At 34.0% G+C, this 17945-nt stretch overlaps 1 protein-coding gene and 1 pseudogene across 2 annotated transcripts; both read left to right on the forward strand.

Annotated features, from left to right (window-relative positions):
- The first annotated feature begins 524 nt into the window (after window positions 1-524).
- LOC133306055 (mitochondrial ATP-independent inner membrane protease subunit 1b-like) lies at window positions 525-4424 on the forward strand. Of its 2 annotated transcripts, XM_061506331.1 has the most exons (6): window positions 532-661; window positions 790-976; window positions 3089-3291; window positions 3367-3591; window positions 3866-3976; window positions 4074-4424. In XM_061506331.1, exons 2-6 carry the CDS (start codon window positions 811-813, stop codon window positions 4113-4115), a joined length of 747 nt encoding a protein of 248 aa, XP_061362315.1. In that variant the 5' UTR covers window positions 532-661; window positions 790-810; the 3' UTR covers window positions 4116-4424. The 2 variants fall into 2 exon arrangements, with proteins under 2 accessions (XP_061362316.1, XP_061362315.1); XM_061506332.1 differs by lacking the exon at window positions 790-976 and having other exon boundaries at window positions 525-661.
- Window positions 4425-12950: 8526 nt separating this feature from the next.
- Window positions 12951-14406, forward strand: LOC133306047 (chalcone synthase-like; annotated as a pseudogene).
- Window positions 14407-17945: the final 3539 nt, after the last annotated feature.

The following is a 17945-nucleotide window of genomic DNA, read 5'->3' on the forward strand; positions in this document are numbered from 1 at the left end:
GAGTCGCCATTTTGCACATATTACATTTATATAAGGAGCCACTTGTTGCGCCTACTAGGAACAGAGTGAATATAATATATCAGAAAAATACTTCTACAGTTATTGCAGATAAGTTATCTGAATTTATCTCTAAAACGACGTCGTTTTGGGATTGAAAGATTAAAAAATTATAATTATAAAGACTATAATAACCCTAAAATAAATTAAAATTACAAAAACACAATGATCTCTGTCCAAAACGACGTCGTATTGGACTTACTGCAGATAACTTATATGCACTGCAGAAAAAGTGAACTCATAAAATTGGTTCAAAATAAGAGTATCTAATCTCCATTAGATTAACATTTTCTCTCTATAATAAATTAGTAGTAAGAATTTTTGGTAATTACAATATCCTCATCTTCAAAATAATTATATTTTCGTAATCCCACACGCACACACACTTTCTTCTTCCTAAAAAAAATAACACTTTTTTTTTTTTCCTAAACAAAATAACACTGAGGCGAGGCGCGCACAGAGAGAGAGACACTGAACACTTTCTTTTTCCTAAAAAAATAACACTGAGGCGAGGCGCACACACACAGAGAGAGAGAGAGACACTGACTGACGTTGAGTACAGAAGTGAGGTGAAGAGAGTGGAGTTCATTTATCCCCTTGAAAGGTAACTTTTCAGAATTTATTCCTCCATTTTGCGCAATGGGTTTGATTTTATTGCCCCCGTCGTGCTTTGTGTTATGTTAAATTTGATTTTGCCCACAAACTGTTTGATGTATGGTCTGAATTATGCAGAGAGCGCGTGTGTCTGCGTGAATGCTGAGTTCTTTTGGTTCCTGTGCAGTATTGCACCCCGTTTTATTTTCATTGACCTGTGAAGACGTGTGGGGTTTATCCCTCCTCTCTGTGTGTGTGTCCTTTTGTGCTTGGTTAATAACTTACATAACTTTTGATGAAGTTTGGATCATGAGACTTTGTTCAAGTGAGCAGTTTTATTCTCCAATTAGGGTGTTTTCCTGCTTCTGGCTCTACATAGGAAAAGCATGTGTGGCCTGAGCTGATCTATGTGAAGTCATTTTGATTTATAATTCCTTATCCTCACTTGTATGGAAAGTTCCCTGTTTTAAGATATGTTGTTTGTTGCTTAATGGAGAGCTGTAAAAAACTTCCTTCACGATGGTGTTTCAGATATAAGCATAAAAATGAAGTGGTAAAACCTGAATCTGGATTGTCTACTAGAAAATTATGTGAGAGTGCTATTATTTTTGTGTGATATTATGTGCTAACTAACAATAAACATGCTTTTTTATTTATTTATTCTGTCTGTCAATTTTCCCCAATCATTTTAGTTATTGAAGGGGGTTTTCTTTCTTTGTTAAGTTTAAACATAAAAGAGAAAAAGAGGAAGAAAAATCAAAATTCTACAACCCCCCCCCCCCCCCCCCCCCCCCCCCCCCCCCCCCCCCGTTTCAATTTCCTGGTTTTCTATCTCCTTCAATTTCTTTTGATTGCTTCTCTCGTTGCCTTCCTTTTCCTTTGGCCAAACATACCCTTTGAGAGAGTTGCTTGACTTTAACTCCATGTGATCCATCTACTCCATCATTATCATTATCTCTGACCTAAACTTCATATACCATCCATCAATATCCTTATACCATTGATCTACAGTTACACATCAAGGTAATGCACTGATTTCCTATTGCTATGCTTGATACTGGAGATGTTAAAGCTCCTTTTGTGGTTAAGTTTCTGAGTTGTGACTTGAAATTCACCAAACCTATACCTTGATATGTTCATTTCTTTTGTTGATGTGAATGTGGTTTCTTGAAGGGCTTGCATAAGTTAAATGCAACTTCTTTTGTAGTTTTTCTGTTCATTCTGTGTCAACGGGTTTTGAGAGAGTAAGAGACTGTATTCAGTCAACATGATTATATTTGGAATCTGTCTTTCCTGGATAATTTTCCTGCATTTGTACTTATTCAAGTTGATTGGGAAAGTAGAATGAAATTTATCTTGTCATTTAACTTTTCAGTCTTTACCCCTGGGTGATCAGTTGTTTGTAGAAATAGATATTACTAGCTGTGTCTACATATATTTGTTAATGGTCTCCGATGCTATGTTTGCATAGAATTTACGAATCTGATAAAAAATCTATTATTCAAGCCAGTGTTTTACCTGTTGCTTACAGGTTGTGAAAGTGAGTGAGTGAGTGATAGAAATGGGTTTAATTGATTTTCAGATACTGGTTTGTGATCAATGGCACTTTTGAGATTTTTTGATCTTTTTTTAGCATATGTACTAAATGTCCATGTCTTCAATTATTTGCTGAAAATCCTACTCTTTGAATGTTTAGATTCTGGTTTGTTTAAAAATAATAGTGAAACTTGGAAAGTTTGGTATGTTTGTGAGAAAAGAGTGCCAATATCATTGAAACTTCAGGACTGATTGGGTTGTGACTTTAGGTCTGATTTGTATTTCAGTTCTTTATAGTTGGTTTACTACATTTTCTTGTGGCATATTATTTTGTTATCTATTTCAATTACTTAGCCTGGTCTATCTTTCTCTCTCTTGGATGTCAGGGCTAGTTTCACATGTTACTTTGAGTTGATGTGGGGCATTACATGACTGGTCTGTGTTTAATTCACAAGTTGTCTACTTTTTGTCATTTTTAATTTCTTTCCCAAATAAAAAGGATTGATTGATATTGGAGAGTTTCTACAATTCCTATAAAAGCTATATTGAGCTTGTTTGGCTGATCGGGAGACAGCTTAGAGTTATGAGCTTGAATAGTGGATTTGGAGCCCCTTCCCTTTTCCCTTTGGTCTAGATCTTTGATATTCTGGTAATGTGGTTGATTTATGCTTTTTGATAGATGTACAAGCATCATTCTAGTGGCTTTTCCTTTTCCGCAATAATCACCTTCTCCATTTTTTGTTCATGCCTGAATTGACCATACCTTACTACTGTTATTCGTCCTCAATTGCTACTAGTGATCTTTCAACACCATGCTTTCCCTAAACACTTAGATCTTGTTATAAAAAAAAAAAAAAAAAAAAAAAACACTTAGATCTGACATTTACTTGGCTTGTCAAAGGTGAACAAAGCACTTATCTTCCACTAAGGATAGCAACATTCTGGATTCATACCTGGGGAGAGAGGAAAAGGGAAGTGATGGGATTGAGAAACCTGGGGCCATTTGGGACTTTTATTAAAGAAGCATGGGAAAAAACATTCTCTATTGCTAAGGTCTTCTGTTGTCTACATATTACCAACACCTATCTGATCACCCCTGTTCAGGTAAACATAATTTCTCTTTGCACTTATCTTAAATTCTATTTCATGATTAACCAGTAACAAGTTCCAATGCTGTAGACCTATGGTCCTAGCATGCTTCCTACAATAGATTTGACAGCAAACGTGTTTTTCGCGGAAAGTATCTCAACTCGATCTGGTAAAGTCACTCGTGGAGATATTATAGTCTTGCGCTCACCTCAAAACCCTAGAAAGTTTATCACCAAACGCGTGGTTGGAATGGAGGGTGATAGCATTACATACATTTCTAGTACCGAGAACAGTGATAAGCATGAGACAGTTTTGGTATGGTTAATTTCTTATAAAAAAATTTCCCCTTTTAGTTATTTTTGATGATTTTGATTATGGGTTTTGCTTTGCTAGTTTTTGAAGTTATTTGTTTATTTTTGGGATAACTGCTTTGTGAAGTGGCTTTGTTTTGGCTTCATCATTTTAAGCATGGACTTGATATTTGCTTGTTTATAGTGTTTGGTCTAGGGAAGTTTGACATTTATTGATTTTTTCCTTTGTGGAATGGATTTGGGAGAATTTTTTTTCTAAGTCTGCCTTCCTTCTATAGATTCCAAAGGGTCACATTTGGGTACAAGGAGATAACATGTATAATACCATAGATTCAAGAAATTTTGGACCTGTTCCCTATGGCCTTATTCAGAGCAGGATATTCTGGAGGGTAAGATTTTGTGTATGTTTCGAGGACACGCACCACCCCCCTTTCCCCCCCTCTTTTCTTCTGTCTCTTTCCTAATCGTTTGATGTTTTGTCTGTAGGTATGGCCACTTACAAAATTTGGACCTTTCTGGAAAAAATGATCTGAAGCTTTCAACCATGAAGTTACGATCTTGTGCAACATAACCAACTTTATGTTTAATTTTGAAAGGCAAAACGCTATCCATTTGGACTCTGTCCAACCTTTCTTTGCGATTTGGAGTTCACTTCCCAGACTTGTGCATTTTAATCACCTTCAAAGTGTTACATTCTTTTCTATTACTTATAGGAACAGTTTACCTTTTAGGGATTAATTATTCTTCTATTGTTCTTAAAAAATGAAGTCACAAGACATGGTAGTGGATGATCACTATTATCTACTCCGATTGGTTTGGAATAATCTGCATAGCTACAACTAAAGAACTGGGCACCTCCATAGAATTTTCTGTTGTTTCAGCATATGCCCGATGCTTGGAGGAAGAGTGTGCTTGTGCCTATTTACAAAAACAAGGGAGATATCCCGAATTGTTTTAACTATAGAGGCATTAAGCTTATAAGCCATACTATGAAGTTGTGGGAGAGAGTTATTGAACATTGTTTGAGGAGAGAGACCAAGGTTTCTGTTAATAAATTTGGGTTTATGCCAAGAAGATGTACCACAGAAGCTATTTTCTTGATGTGTCAATTGATGGAAAGATATCGAGAAAAAAAGAAGGATTTTCATATGGTGTTCATAGATCTTGAGAAAGCATACGATAGGGTCTTAAGAAAAGTTTTATGGTGGACTCTTGAGAAGAAAAAAGTACCATCAAAGTATGTAAATTCAATCAAGGATATGTATAATGGGGCTACTACATGTGTGAAAGTTTGTAATGGAACATCAAGTTATTTTCCTATTACAGTAGATGTACACCAAGGTTTAGTTCTGAGTCCTTATCTCTTTGCCTTAGTGATGGATGAACTAACAAAAGACATTCAAGAGGAAGTGTTGTGGTGTATGCTTTTTGCAGATGATATTGTGCTTATTGATGAGACCAAATACAGTGTTAATAGGAAACATGAATTGTGGAGAAGCACTTTGGAGTCTAAGGTTTCATGTTAAACCGGAGCAAGATTAAGTATATGAAGTGTGAGTTTTCTCTGGTAAGAGATGGAGATCAAGACCCCGTGCATCTACTTGGTCAAGAGGTACCCAAGAAATATACTTTTAGATGCCTGGGATCAATTTTGCAAAAATGTGGTGAGATTGATGAGGATGTAAATCATAGAATCAGAGCAGGATGGATGAAATAGCAGAGTGCATCTAGGTTTTTATGTGACCGTAAAATTTCCCTTAAGTTAAAAGGAAAATTCTATAAGACAGCAGTAAGGCCTGCAATGTTATATGGAGCTGAATGTTGGCCAGCACATAGGCAACACGAGCATAAAATGGGAGTAGCGGAAATGAGGATGTTAAAGTGGATGTGTGGTTATACGAGGATGGATAAGATAAGAAATGAAGATATTCGACGAAAGGTAGAAGTAGTACCGGTAACTGAAAAGATGAGGGAAGATAAATTGAGGTGGTTTGGGCACGTAATGAGACGGCCCCTGGATGCTCCTGTAAAACAAAAGTTTGTTACCAAGAGCTCGACACAAAGAGAGGTAGAGGTAGACCGAAACTTACCTGGGACTCGTCACACTTGAATATCCCAACAATCTTCCCCTCAAGTGTGAAACTCAATATTTGTATGCTCCCCTCAACTGAATACTCAGGCTCAAATACTAAACTCGCCTCTAGCCAATCACCAGGCTAGCTTAAGCCAAACCTGACTTTGATACCACTATCAGGTGAGTTAGGGGGAGCCAATGGCGGGGGACCACCATCAATAGGCTAAGCTACACCGACCATAGTAAGTGGATCCGTCATCATGTCTTAACCCAAACCTTATCAGGTAGGTCCAGAAGAAGCCCGTGTCGGGGAACCACCGCCAATGGGCTAAACTAGACCATCCACATCAAGTGAGTTTGACACCATGACTCAACTCAAAATCTTAAGACATTAGGTTCATGGGTCCCCCCACTTATATACACTTTACTTAACCCATTACCAACTAATGTGGGACTCATCACACTTGAATATCCCAACAAGATTGAAAACAAGGGCCATCTCATTGATGGATATCAGCAAGTAAGTGTTCAGAAAGCCCCTCTTCCTTCTGTCTGTGGAAAATCAGATTTCCTTGACATGCATCAAGTGTGAATCACCATACAGAGTGGGTTGTCCGCATTATAACACATTATAGTCAAAATTTGAAAGAAAATCCCTTGCATATGGATTTATTGCCCTAGGAATCAAATGGCGAAAATACTTTGTTATGCACTAAAATATTATTTTTCTTGAACCCTAGAAATTACATATGGATAGACAAGTGCGCATATTAGGCAATAAAGATCACAATTTGGAAAATTATGATATTTTTGGGCAAATATCCTGCATTCTATCATAAGATATCTGGATACCTGGTTTCAAGTATCCGGATACCAGGGGAAAAACTATTCAGACACTTGGAAGGAAATATCTTGATATTAAGTTTCAGATATCCGAATATTCCTTGACAAAACACCAAATTTTCATTCAAATAACGGGAAGTTGAATGTAATAATGTAATTTTCTTTGTTGTCAGTGTGCTCATACGTTACAGATTTCTTTAAACATCCAAAAAGTTTACTATAGTACATACATTTAGCATTGGTTGGTGAATTTTGTTCCATATTCCTTTACAGCACGTTCCAAGATATCTAGAAATATTTTAGTTGAAACCTTGAGGGACGTCTCATTGTATTTGAGCTCAAATTACATACAGGTCAACTAGTGCAAGAAGTGCACATATAGTAGCTTAAATCTTGGGGTTGTAATGATGAAGACAATAATTAAGAATGTGTAAAAATTCCTTTCAAGAATGATATGTAACTTTGATGTATGGCATTCCATCCTCAAATGTAATATATATCATATGGGTTTTCATATAATTTTGTTATCTTAGTCTATGTGCAATGTGAATTAATTTCAAAATAAAATATTTTTTAAAATTCATAAAAATTAAAATTTCTACCATTATTATCCAATAATTTCTTTCTAATTTTTTAACCATGCAATGATTTATGATGTTGTTGTATGATTCTCCATCCTCAAGCATTATATATATCATATGGGTATTCGTGCAGTTATGTTATCTTAAACCTTGTGCAAATATGGATTCATTTCCAAATAAAATTATTTTCTCTCAAAATTTTAAAATCAAAATTAGTCTTCTATTTATTTAAGAAAATTGTTTTATTTAAACCCTAGCAGCAATGCACGACATTGTTGTGTGGCTCGTCATCTTCAAGTGTTATAAACTTCGCTGGAGCTTACAAATACAGTATAGCTATGCTATTTAAGCCCTATGCAATGATGGGTTCATTTTCAAAAAATAAATTATCTCTTTCAAAAATTAAAATTAACCAACACACAAGTATTTGCTACAGAACGACATAACTTTGAGTTCCTTATTGCACCGAGGGATACGTCGAGTGGAACCTTTCTCGTCAATCCCAAAAATAAATTTTCTTTTCCAATAAGCAATCCTATTTAATTCTTTGGGGTGAAACAAATATTTAAAATCTTATCAATAATTTGCACAATTAATTTAAGGTAATCATTTTTAAAAAAATTGAATTGTATAGGGTGCTAACACTTTCCATACTTGTAATTGACTCTTGTACCTGTTTCTGTTTTCACATACCAGTTTTCTTAAGCAAAATAATTTTTTTTAATGTTTTCCCAAATAAATATTGGTAGTGACTTCATTATTTTTAAAATTTAATTTTCGTCGTCACCTCGCGATCCGGGGTTGACACATGGACTTAAATATGAAAATTGTAATTTCTTGTAATAAATGTCTATATATCTTTATAAAAGTTCATAGGTATAATTTATCCATGTACTCTGTCAATGTTTATGAATGATGGGTTCAATAATTTTAAACTAGGAAGTTTCATGGTATATCCCCACCAATTCATGCATTGACTTATTCATGTAATATATATTCAATAAAGTTTTTTTTTTTTTTTTGTATAGATATTCAATAAAGTTTTAGATTAGTTGTTGACTGCCTAACAATTTTCATCTTTTATCCGAATTTGAGACCGGCCATGTAGGGATTTTGCAACAAAGCACAACATAGGTCAAATTTTCATGCATTAACTTTAACAATAATAAATGATGAAGTTATAATACTCATTATCTTACTCAGACTTTGATGAGTTTTTTATTTTTTATAATTCCAAAGCTTGACAAAGATTGTTCAAATAGAACTATTAGTACATACTCTTTTATTGCTTAGGAATATTTATATAAGTATTGATCTCATCATGGGACTGCAGAACGATCAAGTTCATATTTATTACATAATAATACACCATATAACAACCACATGGGAATTGTATTTGTTTTAGATCTGCTTACACAGCCCAATACATATGAGTTGGCCAATAAAGACCCATTAACAATTTATTCCCATGTCTTCTCATAGTGTGCACCTAAATCTCAATGTAGAGAATCTCTCACTCTTTGTACAGCTTACCCTTTATAAACATTGTGATAATGATGCAAAACCTCACTTATATCATTAGGAGATATTTCAATTGACTAGTATACAGGACACAAACATTTTAAAAACATATGTATGCTATTATATAAATTTTCAATTTTAGTTTGTGGGGCGTAATAGTCCACCATGTATCGTTTAGGTTCGAAGTTTCTCCTAAAATATATTGACTAGAATATTATTCAAATGTATATATTTTTTTTAAAATACTCTATCAGTTCATCGTTTCGTAATTAGTCCGATTCGGAATGAGTCAATATTATTCAAATGGTATTAGATTTCCAAAAGTGAAATTGGGAAGGATCGAACACATGCTCTCATTCTCACGTGCTAAGTTTCTATGCGCCAACTGAATTACCATAATTTGGTTTCAAATGTATATTCTACCACTTGTAAGTGATGGTTCATATAATGAGCAAAATTGACCCATTTAGAGACCTATGTGATGCCGGGATTTCAAGTCGAGGGAAAACAATTGCCAAAGGGGTGACTTAACGAAAACACTTTCAGAACGAGGATTAATTTTACACTGAAAAGGTGTGAAGAAAATAAGGGGAAAAAAATTCCTGTATCCAACAATAGCTTTTGGTCTAGGGAAGTTTGACATTTATTAAATTTTTCCATTGCTGAGTGGATTATAGAGATTTTGGATTTTTTTTATTGTTTTCTGTCTTTTTTTTTTCTTTCTTAAAACTGTTTTCTATAATAATTAATAGAATATGTGTTTTCTGTGTTTTTTTTTTACAAGTTAAAATTCAAAGCACAAAACGAAAAATAATTGATACATGTTTTTTAAATCTGATTCTATAAACTGAAAAACAGTTACATATCGTGTCTCTTAAATTTAAATATTTTTTTATATCTAAAGGCCCTAATATAAATTAAATGGGAAAAGTATTTGTCATTTTAAATGACAGAAAGTTATGTCATTTTAAGAGAGGCACAGAAAATTTGAATTTTAAATTAAAAAAAACCACCTACTTTCTCTCTCACATGATTTTCGTTTTTTTATGTCTATCTCTCTCCTAAAATGACATCACTTATGTCATTTAAAATGACAAACACCAAACCCAAATTAAATTAACACAAATAACATTTTTTTAAGTATCAGATTGTATATATACTCTATTAACTTTATTTGTAATATAAAAATTCTAACCACAAATAATCCGTGTTTAAAAATCCAGCCCGGACATCGACCTGACCGAGGTTAGGAGTCATGGGGTCACCTGGAGGTCATGGGATCACTTCGCTTACCCGATTTTATACATTAAAAAAATATAAATATATATTTTATATGAAAAAATCAAAAAAAAAGTCAAATTACCAATCATTAAAGATTCAAAATATACTTAACATAATTCAACCAATTGCATCCACAAGTCAATATTTACAAGCAAATCAAAGTATCAAACTATCAAAGTATAAAACACATATTACAATGGAGTTAATAAAATGTTATATCATCAAACTTAAGTCCTTCTTGTCCTTCTCATGCACCTACAACAGTATGTGAAATGAGATCCCTTACCCAATAGATAATAGCATAAGAGAGACAACGACACTACAGATTAATAGTGGGACAGAATAATCAGCACAGTGGAGGAGATCATCGGAATAGGGAGACTGGATCTGGATCTGGGAGAGAAGATCGGAAGAGAAGAAGAAGAACGATTCAGATTTCAGATCTAGTTCTAAATCTAGACATTAGCGAGTTTTTGTCTATTTTTTACACACATCAAAGACGTCATCTCATGTATAATTTTAAAAAAAATGCAGTGACCCCTTTGACCCAGGAGTTACGGGTTCAACCGGGAGATTTTGGCTGTTAGAGGGGTCAACGTGCAAGTAGAGGGTCTAACTACTAACCCAAGCCCTCAGAGAGACGGGGTTAGTGACCTAAAGGGGTCGACCCCTGTCACTACAAAAAATCATGTGTTTTGTAGAGGTTATTTACTAGAGTTCAATGAAACCTCCACAAAATATATAAATTTTAGCATTTTTAAAACGCCACTTTGTATTTTTTTTATGTTGTTAATTTATACAGTTAAGTGGCGGGTTTTGACCCCCAAAATTTATATAATTTTTTTTTTAATTTTTGAGTGCTTTGTTAGTCTTATTTGATGACCGCTACAAATTTGTTAAACTGCACTTCCCATCTTCTTTCTTGTCATTCTATCTCCTAAGCTATTTTCCTCATTAGAATCATGGCGTCGATCTGCACTAAGGTATTTTCTTCGTCCTTTTTATAGAGGATGATGACATTTTCATCTACACGTTTTCATTTTTATCTCTGCTACTTGACATTTTTATCAGGGAACTAACGACATGCACCCAAACCCTTGTTAAGCACTCGATTTTGGAAATAAAGCTCGTCGCAAAGCACTTTATCTTCGTATTTGTAGGATCGGTTGGTTCGCTTTTTAGTTCTTAGCATCTCTCTCTCTCTCTTGGAAGTAGAATCCATTTTCCTGCATTTCACGCGAAAAATCTCGTTGCAGGGTTCTCATGAATTAAAATCCTCAATGATTAGCTTTTATGCTTCGATATTCTTTTTCATAATATAATTATGGGGATGAATTTTCTTATGTTGCAGTTGATAACATCATTTTCCAGCAGATACAAATGTATGCGGGTCCCATCATTTATCATTAAAGAAAATAAAAAAACAAAAAACTCAAAAATCAATCTCTCTCTGCAGGAGTTACTGCTCACATTCCTGCGGATGGAGAATAATATTTCCGTATAATTATTGACTTAAATCAGATTGCATGATTTTCCTTTTTTCCGTTTTGGCTTTTTTTCCCCTTTTCTCTTTCCAAGGATTCTGGAACACTCTGTGATCAGTGAAAATGGATTTGGTTTCTGGTTACACGGTAATTTTTTTCCCTTCTCTCTTAACTGTTGCCTCAGTATTTGTGCGGATGTGTACTCGAATTAGTGAAAATAATTGCCTGAATATTGTTTAATTCAATTCTTATTCATCTCAACCTTTACGATTATTGTTCATAATCACTCCACATGATATAGAATATGGATATTAAAATGATTAGTAGTATAGAGTAATATATTGAGAATATGTTGTAATAGTTGAAATCAAAGTGAAAATGGACTGTGATGGCTGTGAAAGAAGAGTTTGGAATTCTGTTTCCAACATGAAAGGTTCATACCTCTTTCTTTTTTACTCTCTCATATTTCTGTCTACAGGAGTTCCTTGTCAACTTGTTCACAAGAACTAAATATGATGATTATTATGTATGTGATAAACAACATGTCCATACATCACCTTGCTTCATTATTTTTCAAGCAAATTATAGAAGAAACCTTCCTATTTTCATCGTCCAATCTAGATAAATCAGTATACTAACCCCCAAAAATAAACCCGAGACACTCCAAACTTCCTAGTTCAAAGTAAATTTTTGGCTTGTAGGAAAGTTGGAAGCTCTTTGAAATATGCTTTTACTTTGAAGCTATGAATAACTTTGACATGATATTTCTTCCTACTTCCTTTTTTGCTAGAGCCATAAAGTGCAGATCAATTTTTTTAATTACTAGTTCTGCACTTTTGAATTTATCTTCTTAACTTAAATGACATAATTTTTTGACAGTTTGGTAATTTGCTCTAGCTATGAGAATGATCAAATTCTCAAAGGGCTCCATTCAAATGTTATTGGTTAGAGAAAATAAAGAACTTATTAATTATAACTTGGACTTAAACATTTTAGAACAATCCAGGTGTGAAGGAACTAGAGGTGGAACAGAAAGCAAAGCAAAGTAACATTGATTGGTTACGTGGATAGAAACAAGGTCTTAAAGAAAGTGAAGAGCACCGGAAAGAGAGCAGAGTTTTGGCCATATATTCAATATAACTTGGTGGCGATGTCTCTGCTATGGTTCCTGGTGGCATCAGGATGGGTACAGGCTCTTCATTGCTTTTATTTTTATTGTGATCTCATTATTCAATTACTTGATCTTGATAGCTCTTGTTGATTTCAGGAACTCCTGCTCTTACTTCTAGGGGATTTGTTGAAGTGGATTTCGTTAAGGTAGCAGAGTTTTTTTGATGCAGCTGTAAATTTGGCTGTGAAGATCAAGGCGGAAAGCAAAAGTTCATAAATCTTCAATGTCCTTCCTTCCCGTGTTTGTCTTTACGACACGGCTGGTATAAATTGTGTTCTTTCTACATTCCCCATTTTCAATTAATACAAAAGTTTTTTTTTTTAAAATAAATTGCAAACAGATATTCATGAAAAAAAAATATAAAAAAATATGTGAACCGTGATCAGTTAAAGGAGCTGTTGAGGAAAGATGGTGAGCGTAGTTGAAATCCGCAAGGCTTAAAGGGGAGAATGTCCAGCTAACATCCTTGCCATTGGGACTGCAAATCCACCAAACTGTGTTAACAGAGCACCTATCCCGATTTCTACTTCAGAATCACTAACAACGAGCACAAGATGGGGCTCAAAGAGAAATTGCAGTGCACGTGTAAGCAATATTTTTGTTTCTCCATTTTATTTTTCTGGTAGATACTTTCGATTTTAATTTAATTCTCTAGTGTGTGTATTTTCTTTTTCTTTTTCTTTCATGTAAAATAAAATAACTGATGTTTCTTCTTTTGGGATAAAAATTTGATATTTACCAGAAATCCTATAAAAGAATATAAATAAACTAGCATATGCGGAATTAGTTTTTTTTTTTTTTTTTAAGGGTAATCTATCCTTTTATATTGAATTATAGTACATTATTTTAAAAGTAACTTAATCTCTTAGATTATTTTCTTCTTTAATAATGATGCGTATTATCCTTGAATTGTATTTTTTAATTTATATGTCTTTACGGTATCAATGTCATTTCTTTCTAACTTTATAACTAATTTCAGGTGACAAGTCTATGATCAAGAGGAGATGGGTGTACTTAACAGGAGATCTTAAAAGAGAACCCCAATGTTTGTACTTATATGGCACCTTCTTTGGATGCAACGCAAGACACGGTGGTGATAGAGGTACCAAGACTAGGAAAAGATGATGCAACCAAGGCCATAAAAGAATGGGGCCAGCCAAAGTCCAAGACTTCCGTTGAGTTGCTGGCTATTAATTTTGGAGGGAATAGTCTCTTGATTTTCTTTGTTTCTATTCTATTCTCTCTCTTTTTCACCCCTTTTCTGCATTGGCAGAAGGATAATGTGCATTTTGATTTTGCCAAATAATGTTTTCTTTCAAGTTTTGAGAATAGTTGTCGAATGAAATTTGAATTAATAAGTATTACACAAGTATCATTCCAGCTCTTTGCGCACGTGCATAATTTTTACTTAGCTTATCAAGTGGTGGGACTTAATTCTCAAATTATGATATATAAACCTTTCGGCTCTTATAATTGGCAATTTAAAGCTATTATAAAATGTGACAAATAGTGAAGGTTTAAACCTTCTAAAATAATAAATAAATTATGGAGGTTTATGCCCTCTAGGAAGTGATAAATATTGTGGGGGTCTTTAAGTGACAAAAAGTTATAGTAACCTTCAAAATACAATATTTGTGGGGGTCTAGAACCTCCAGAAAATATAATATTTGTGGGGGTTTAGAACCTCCAAAAAACAATTTTAACAAATTGTGGCATTGCACATAAAGACCCCACAAAATGTGTTGTGGCGCATGCAAAACTGGAGGTTGATGAAGATGCCACTAATGTCTTTTGTAGGGGTCAAAGACCCCCATAATTTGCAAATATGACCCCCACAAAACACATGATTTTTTGTAGTGTGTAACACCCTGTGTCGACCCAGTTTGTTAACATCAGAATGGTATTAAGCACAACTAATTAATCAAATAAATGTGGAAGCTAATCATCTTAATTCATAATTAATCTCATGTAAAAACGTGAATAAAATTTTTTCATTCTATTAATTTATAATAATTATTTGCATGTCAAGTTAATTGCACTCTATATTACTTGTTCTTCCAATTATCTTATTTTCAATTTACATACATGATTATTTACATATGTCATTAACTTTATCTTACGAGAGAACGTCCTTAAGCTTAATGCCCCTTTTAAAACATACAAGTCTTGATATCTATATTATCAAATTACATTCACACTTGTCATATTTGGCCATACTTAGCACTCCCTTACTTATTTTATAAATTTCACACAACCATTCCTATTTCTTTCATTACCCAGTCGTTAAGTTAAACATGTGAATTCTAGGTACTTCATTTATGCATATTTATACATTTCTTAATACTCACATCATCACATCTCAAAATATTTATACCAATAGTACATACCTAATTGATATTTCCTAGCAATTCATTGTGTAGATTATCCTATACATACCATTATTATAATGATCATCACTTAATGAAACATGTCATAACATCATATGACCAACTACAATAACATAATCTTATTCAAGAAGGCATAGACAACCCCTATGCTCACATCAAATATAAACATATACAATAAGTATCCAACCGGCATTCATATCTCATACAGATACATATAAATATCAAATGAAAGCAATGCATGTGTCATGTCATGCTAAAATCACTACGCGGGCCTAACGCCACGAGATGCATCAACATCAATAATCTTAGTACCTAAAATATATTCCCCAAACGGGGTGAGATGACAATCTCAGTAAACTGGGGTTCTCGAGGGATCACTATGCCCAAAGTTCACTTACAGGTATAGTATAAGTATGAACAATACAAAACAATATAAAGATGCATCATATGTATATCATGTAGGTTCGCTAAAATTCACAAGTCTACTGGCTAGAGAACAAAATAGGCATTACACACGTCTACAACCTACAGACAAAGTATAAGGATTCACCCTATACCCACACTACATGAGTTCTACCCCTTGTATGGAATCACCATACTCAGGAATCCCATCCAGGTGTTGCTTCACACTACCCCACATACATACATATGAATACAATGCACAATATCTCATATTATCATGTATTACCAAATACATAAGATAAACATCTGTGCATAACCATTTTCAGAAAAAACATGTCATGCATATAAACCAACCTCCCATGGAGTTTGGTGGAATAAACAAGGGATTAACCCTAAGAACACGAAGCTTACCTTTATCTGCAATATACTCCAATGTACTCTCAGTATCCAAAGGACCACAATCACAGGCCCTCATAAATCACAATATATTTCAAAGATGTAACGACAATTAGCAAATATACTAGTTTACAACATTCATTTCAATATTATCTTTTAGAGTAAAGCCCCATTTGGGTCCCTAACAAAAAACACGGTTCTTACTTTAGTCCCTTACAAAAAAAAATTAGTCCCGAGGTCCCTAAGAAATTCAAAATGGACCCATTTAGTTGAAATCATTGTCCCTCGTAAATTCAAAAAGACTCACATTAGTCCCTCAAAATGACTAAAATGGGTCCACTTTGAATTTCATAGGGACTAGACGATAATTGTTTTTTGTAAGGGATTAAAGTGAGGGCCGCATTTTTTGTTAACGACCCAAAAGGGGTTGTACTCTATCTTTTACGTAGCCACTCTTTACATAGGGATACCAACTCAAGGTGGGAGGAATTAGATCAACTCCCTAAGGTCCTATACCTTTTAGAACCTCACCCACTAGCACAATAGAGTTTACAAGTCGTTTCCTTGAAATTCATTCCAAAGAAACTACTCTAATTGTAAATATGACAACAAACCTTGTTTACCATTTTTAAAACTGCGATTTCAACTCTTTACCAAAAATTCTGAGATTTTAATATGTAAACTAGACAATTTAAGTTTTCCAACGACATATTCTATGTCTCATTTGGAGTTGTATAACTCCAATTATATTTGTCGCAAAGTGACTGCTGCAAACTGAATTTCCAACAGCAAGTCGCGATCAATCCACTTATCCAATGGATCTGAAATTTTATAAGGTTTTAGCCCTATGTGTTAGCTTCACACAGGTCCAAACCTCACTCAATTCGGACCTCTGTAGCCCGAGATATCGCGATTTTACCAAACTAGTATGTTGTTGTCACAATTGCACTAGGTAATCGATTACCATACAGGAGTAATCGACTACCCTTCATGATAATCGATTACCACTCTAAGGTAATTGATTACCACCAGTGCAGAAACGCAAAAATACAAATTTTTCTGCATAATTCGAGTTCCAATGGCCCTCCAAGGTTTCAACCTTCGATTTACCAACAAACAGAAGTTTAATATACTATATCACATTTAAATTAACAACCTTTAACTTGAATCATCAAAGTTTCCCTTTTTAACAACCTAAAACTTCATATTTTTCATAGAAAATAAAGAGGAAAGAGTAGAGTGTATACCCAATGCTTGAAAACAACAAAAGAAGAGACTTTTGAGGCCTTGCTACAACTTCAAGCTACTGTCCAATAAAGTGCACGAATATAAGCTTCTAAGTTTGGTTCTTTCTCCACAAATGTAGCTCCTTGGTACCCCCAAAGTGTGTAGAAATGGCTCTATCCACACCAACAAGGATGTACAGCCCTCAACCTCTCCAAAATAGAAACTTGAACACACCAAGAATGAGTTTTTCCTCCTCTACAAGATGTTTTCTTTTAAGGTTCTATGGTGTTTAAGTGGAAGAAATAAGAAGAAATATTGCTTCTTTTGGTGTTTTCCATGGAAGAGGGAGGTGATCTTGCTTAGTGAGAAGAATAAAGAATATGACTAAGTGTGGGAGTTAGAAATGTGACCAAGAGTTTAGTGCTCTTTAACTATATATAGGTGCATTTACTTAAAGTAACAATATTAGTTTAATTAGTTTCGCTCTTCGTTTAACTCTAAAATTTTATATTCTTAACCTAGATATTTTTCTAAGAATTATCATATTTTTACATTAATTTTTTGAGACACTTTGCCGGTATGTACTTTCTACTGCGAAATAGCCGGTATTAGTTCCGATTACGCTGTTTATTATTCTCATCCCAAATTTGATATTCTTGACCTAGATATTTTTCTAGAAATATTAATATTTTTATCACTATTTTTCGAGTTACTTCGCCAGTATCCATTTATATTGTGAAATAACGAGCAGTGTTTGCACTTTCATTCTTAAGAGTGGCTGAAAATAATTATTATAATCTTTCTATATTTATCCATTGTCAATTATAGATTTATTTATGAAAATCATATTTAACTTATTAAATTCTTAATTTATCGGTGGGGTAGGGTGATGTTTTAAAATATTACAAATAACAATTTCTTACATGAGAGACAGCTGAGTAGAGAACTGAAGTGAAGAGAGTGGAATTCATTTATCATCTTGAGAGGTATT

The sequence above is a fragment of the Gastrolobium bilobum genome, unplaced genomic scaffold, assembly GCF_033153095.1.
Source record: "Gastrolobium bilobum isolate Gb01-03AN ecotype WA unplaced genomic scaffold, APGP_CSIRO_Gbil_v1 utg4933, whole genome shotgun sequence".
Lineage (NCBI taxonomy): Eukaryota > Viridiplantae > Streptophyta > Magnoliopsida > Fabales > Fabaceae > Gastrolobium > Gastrolobium bilobum.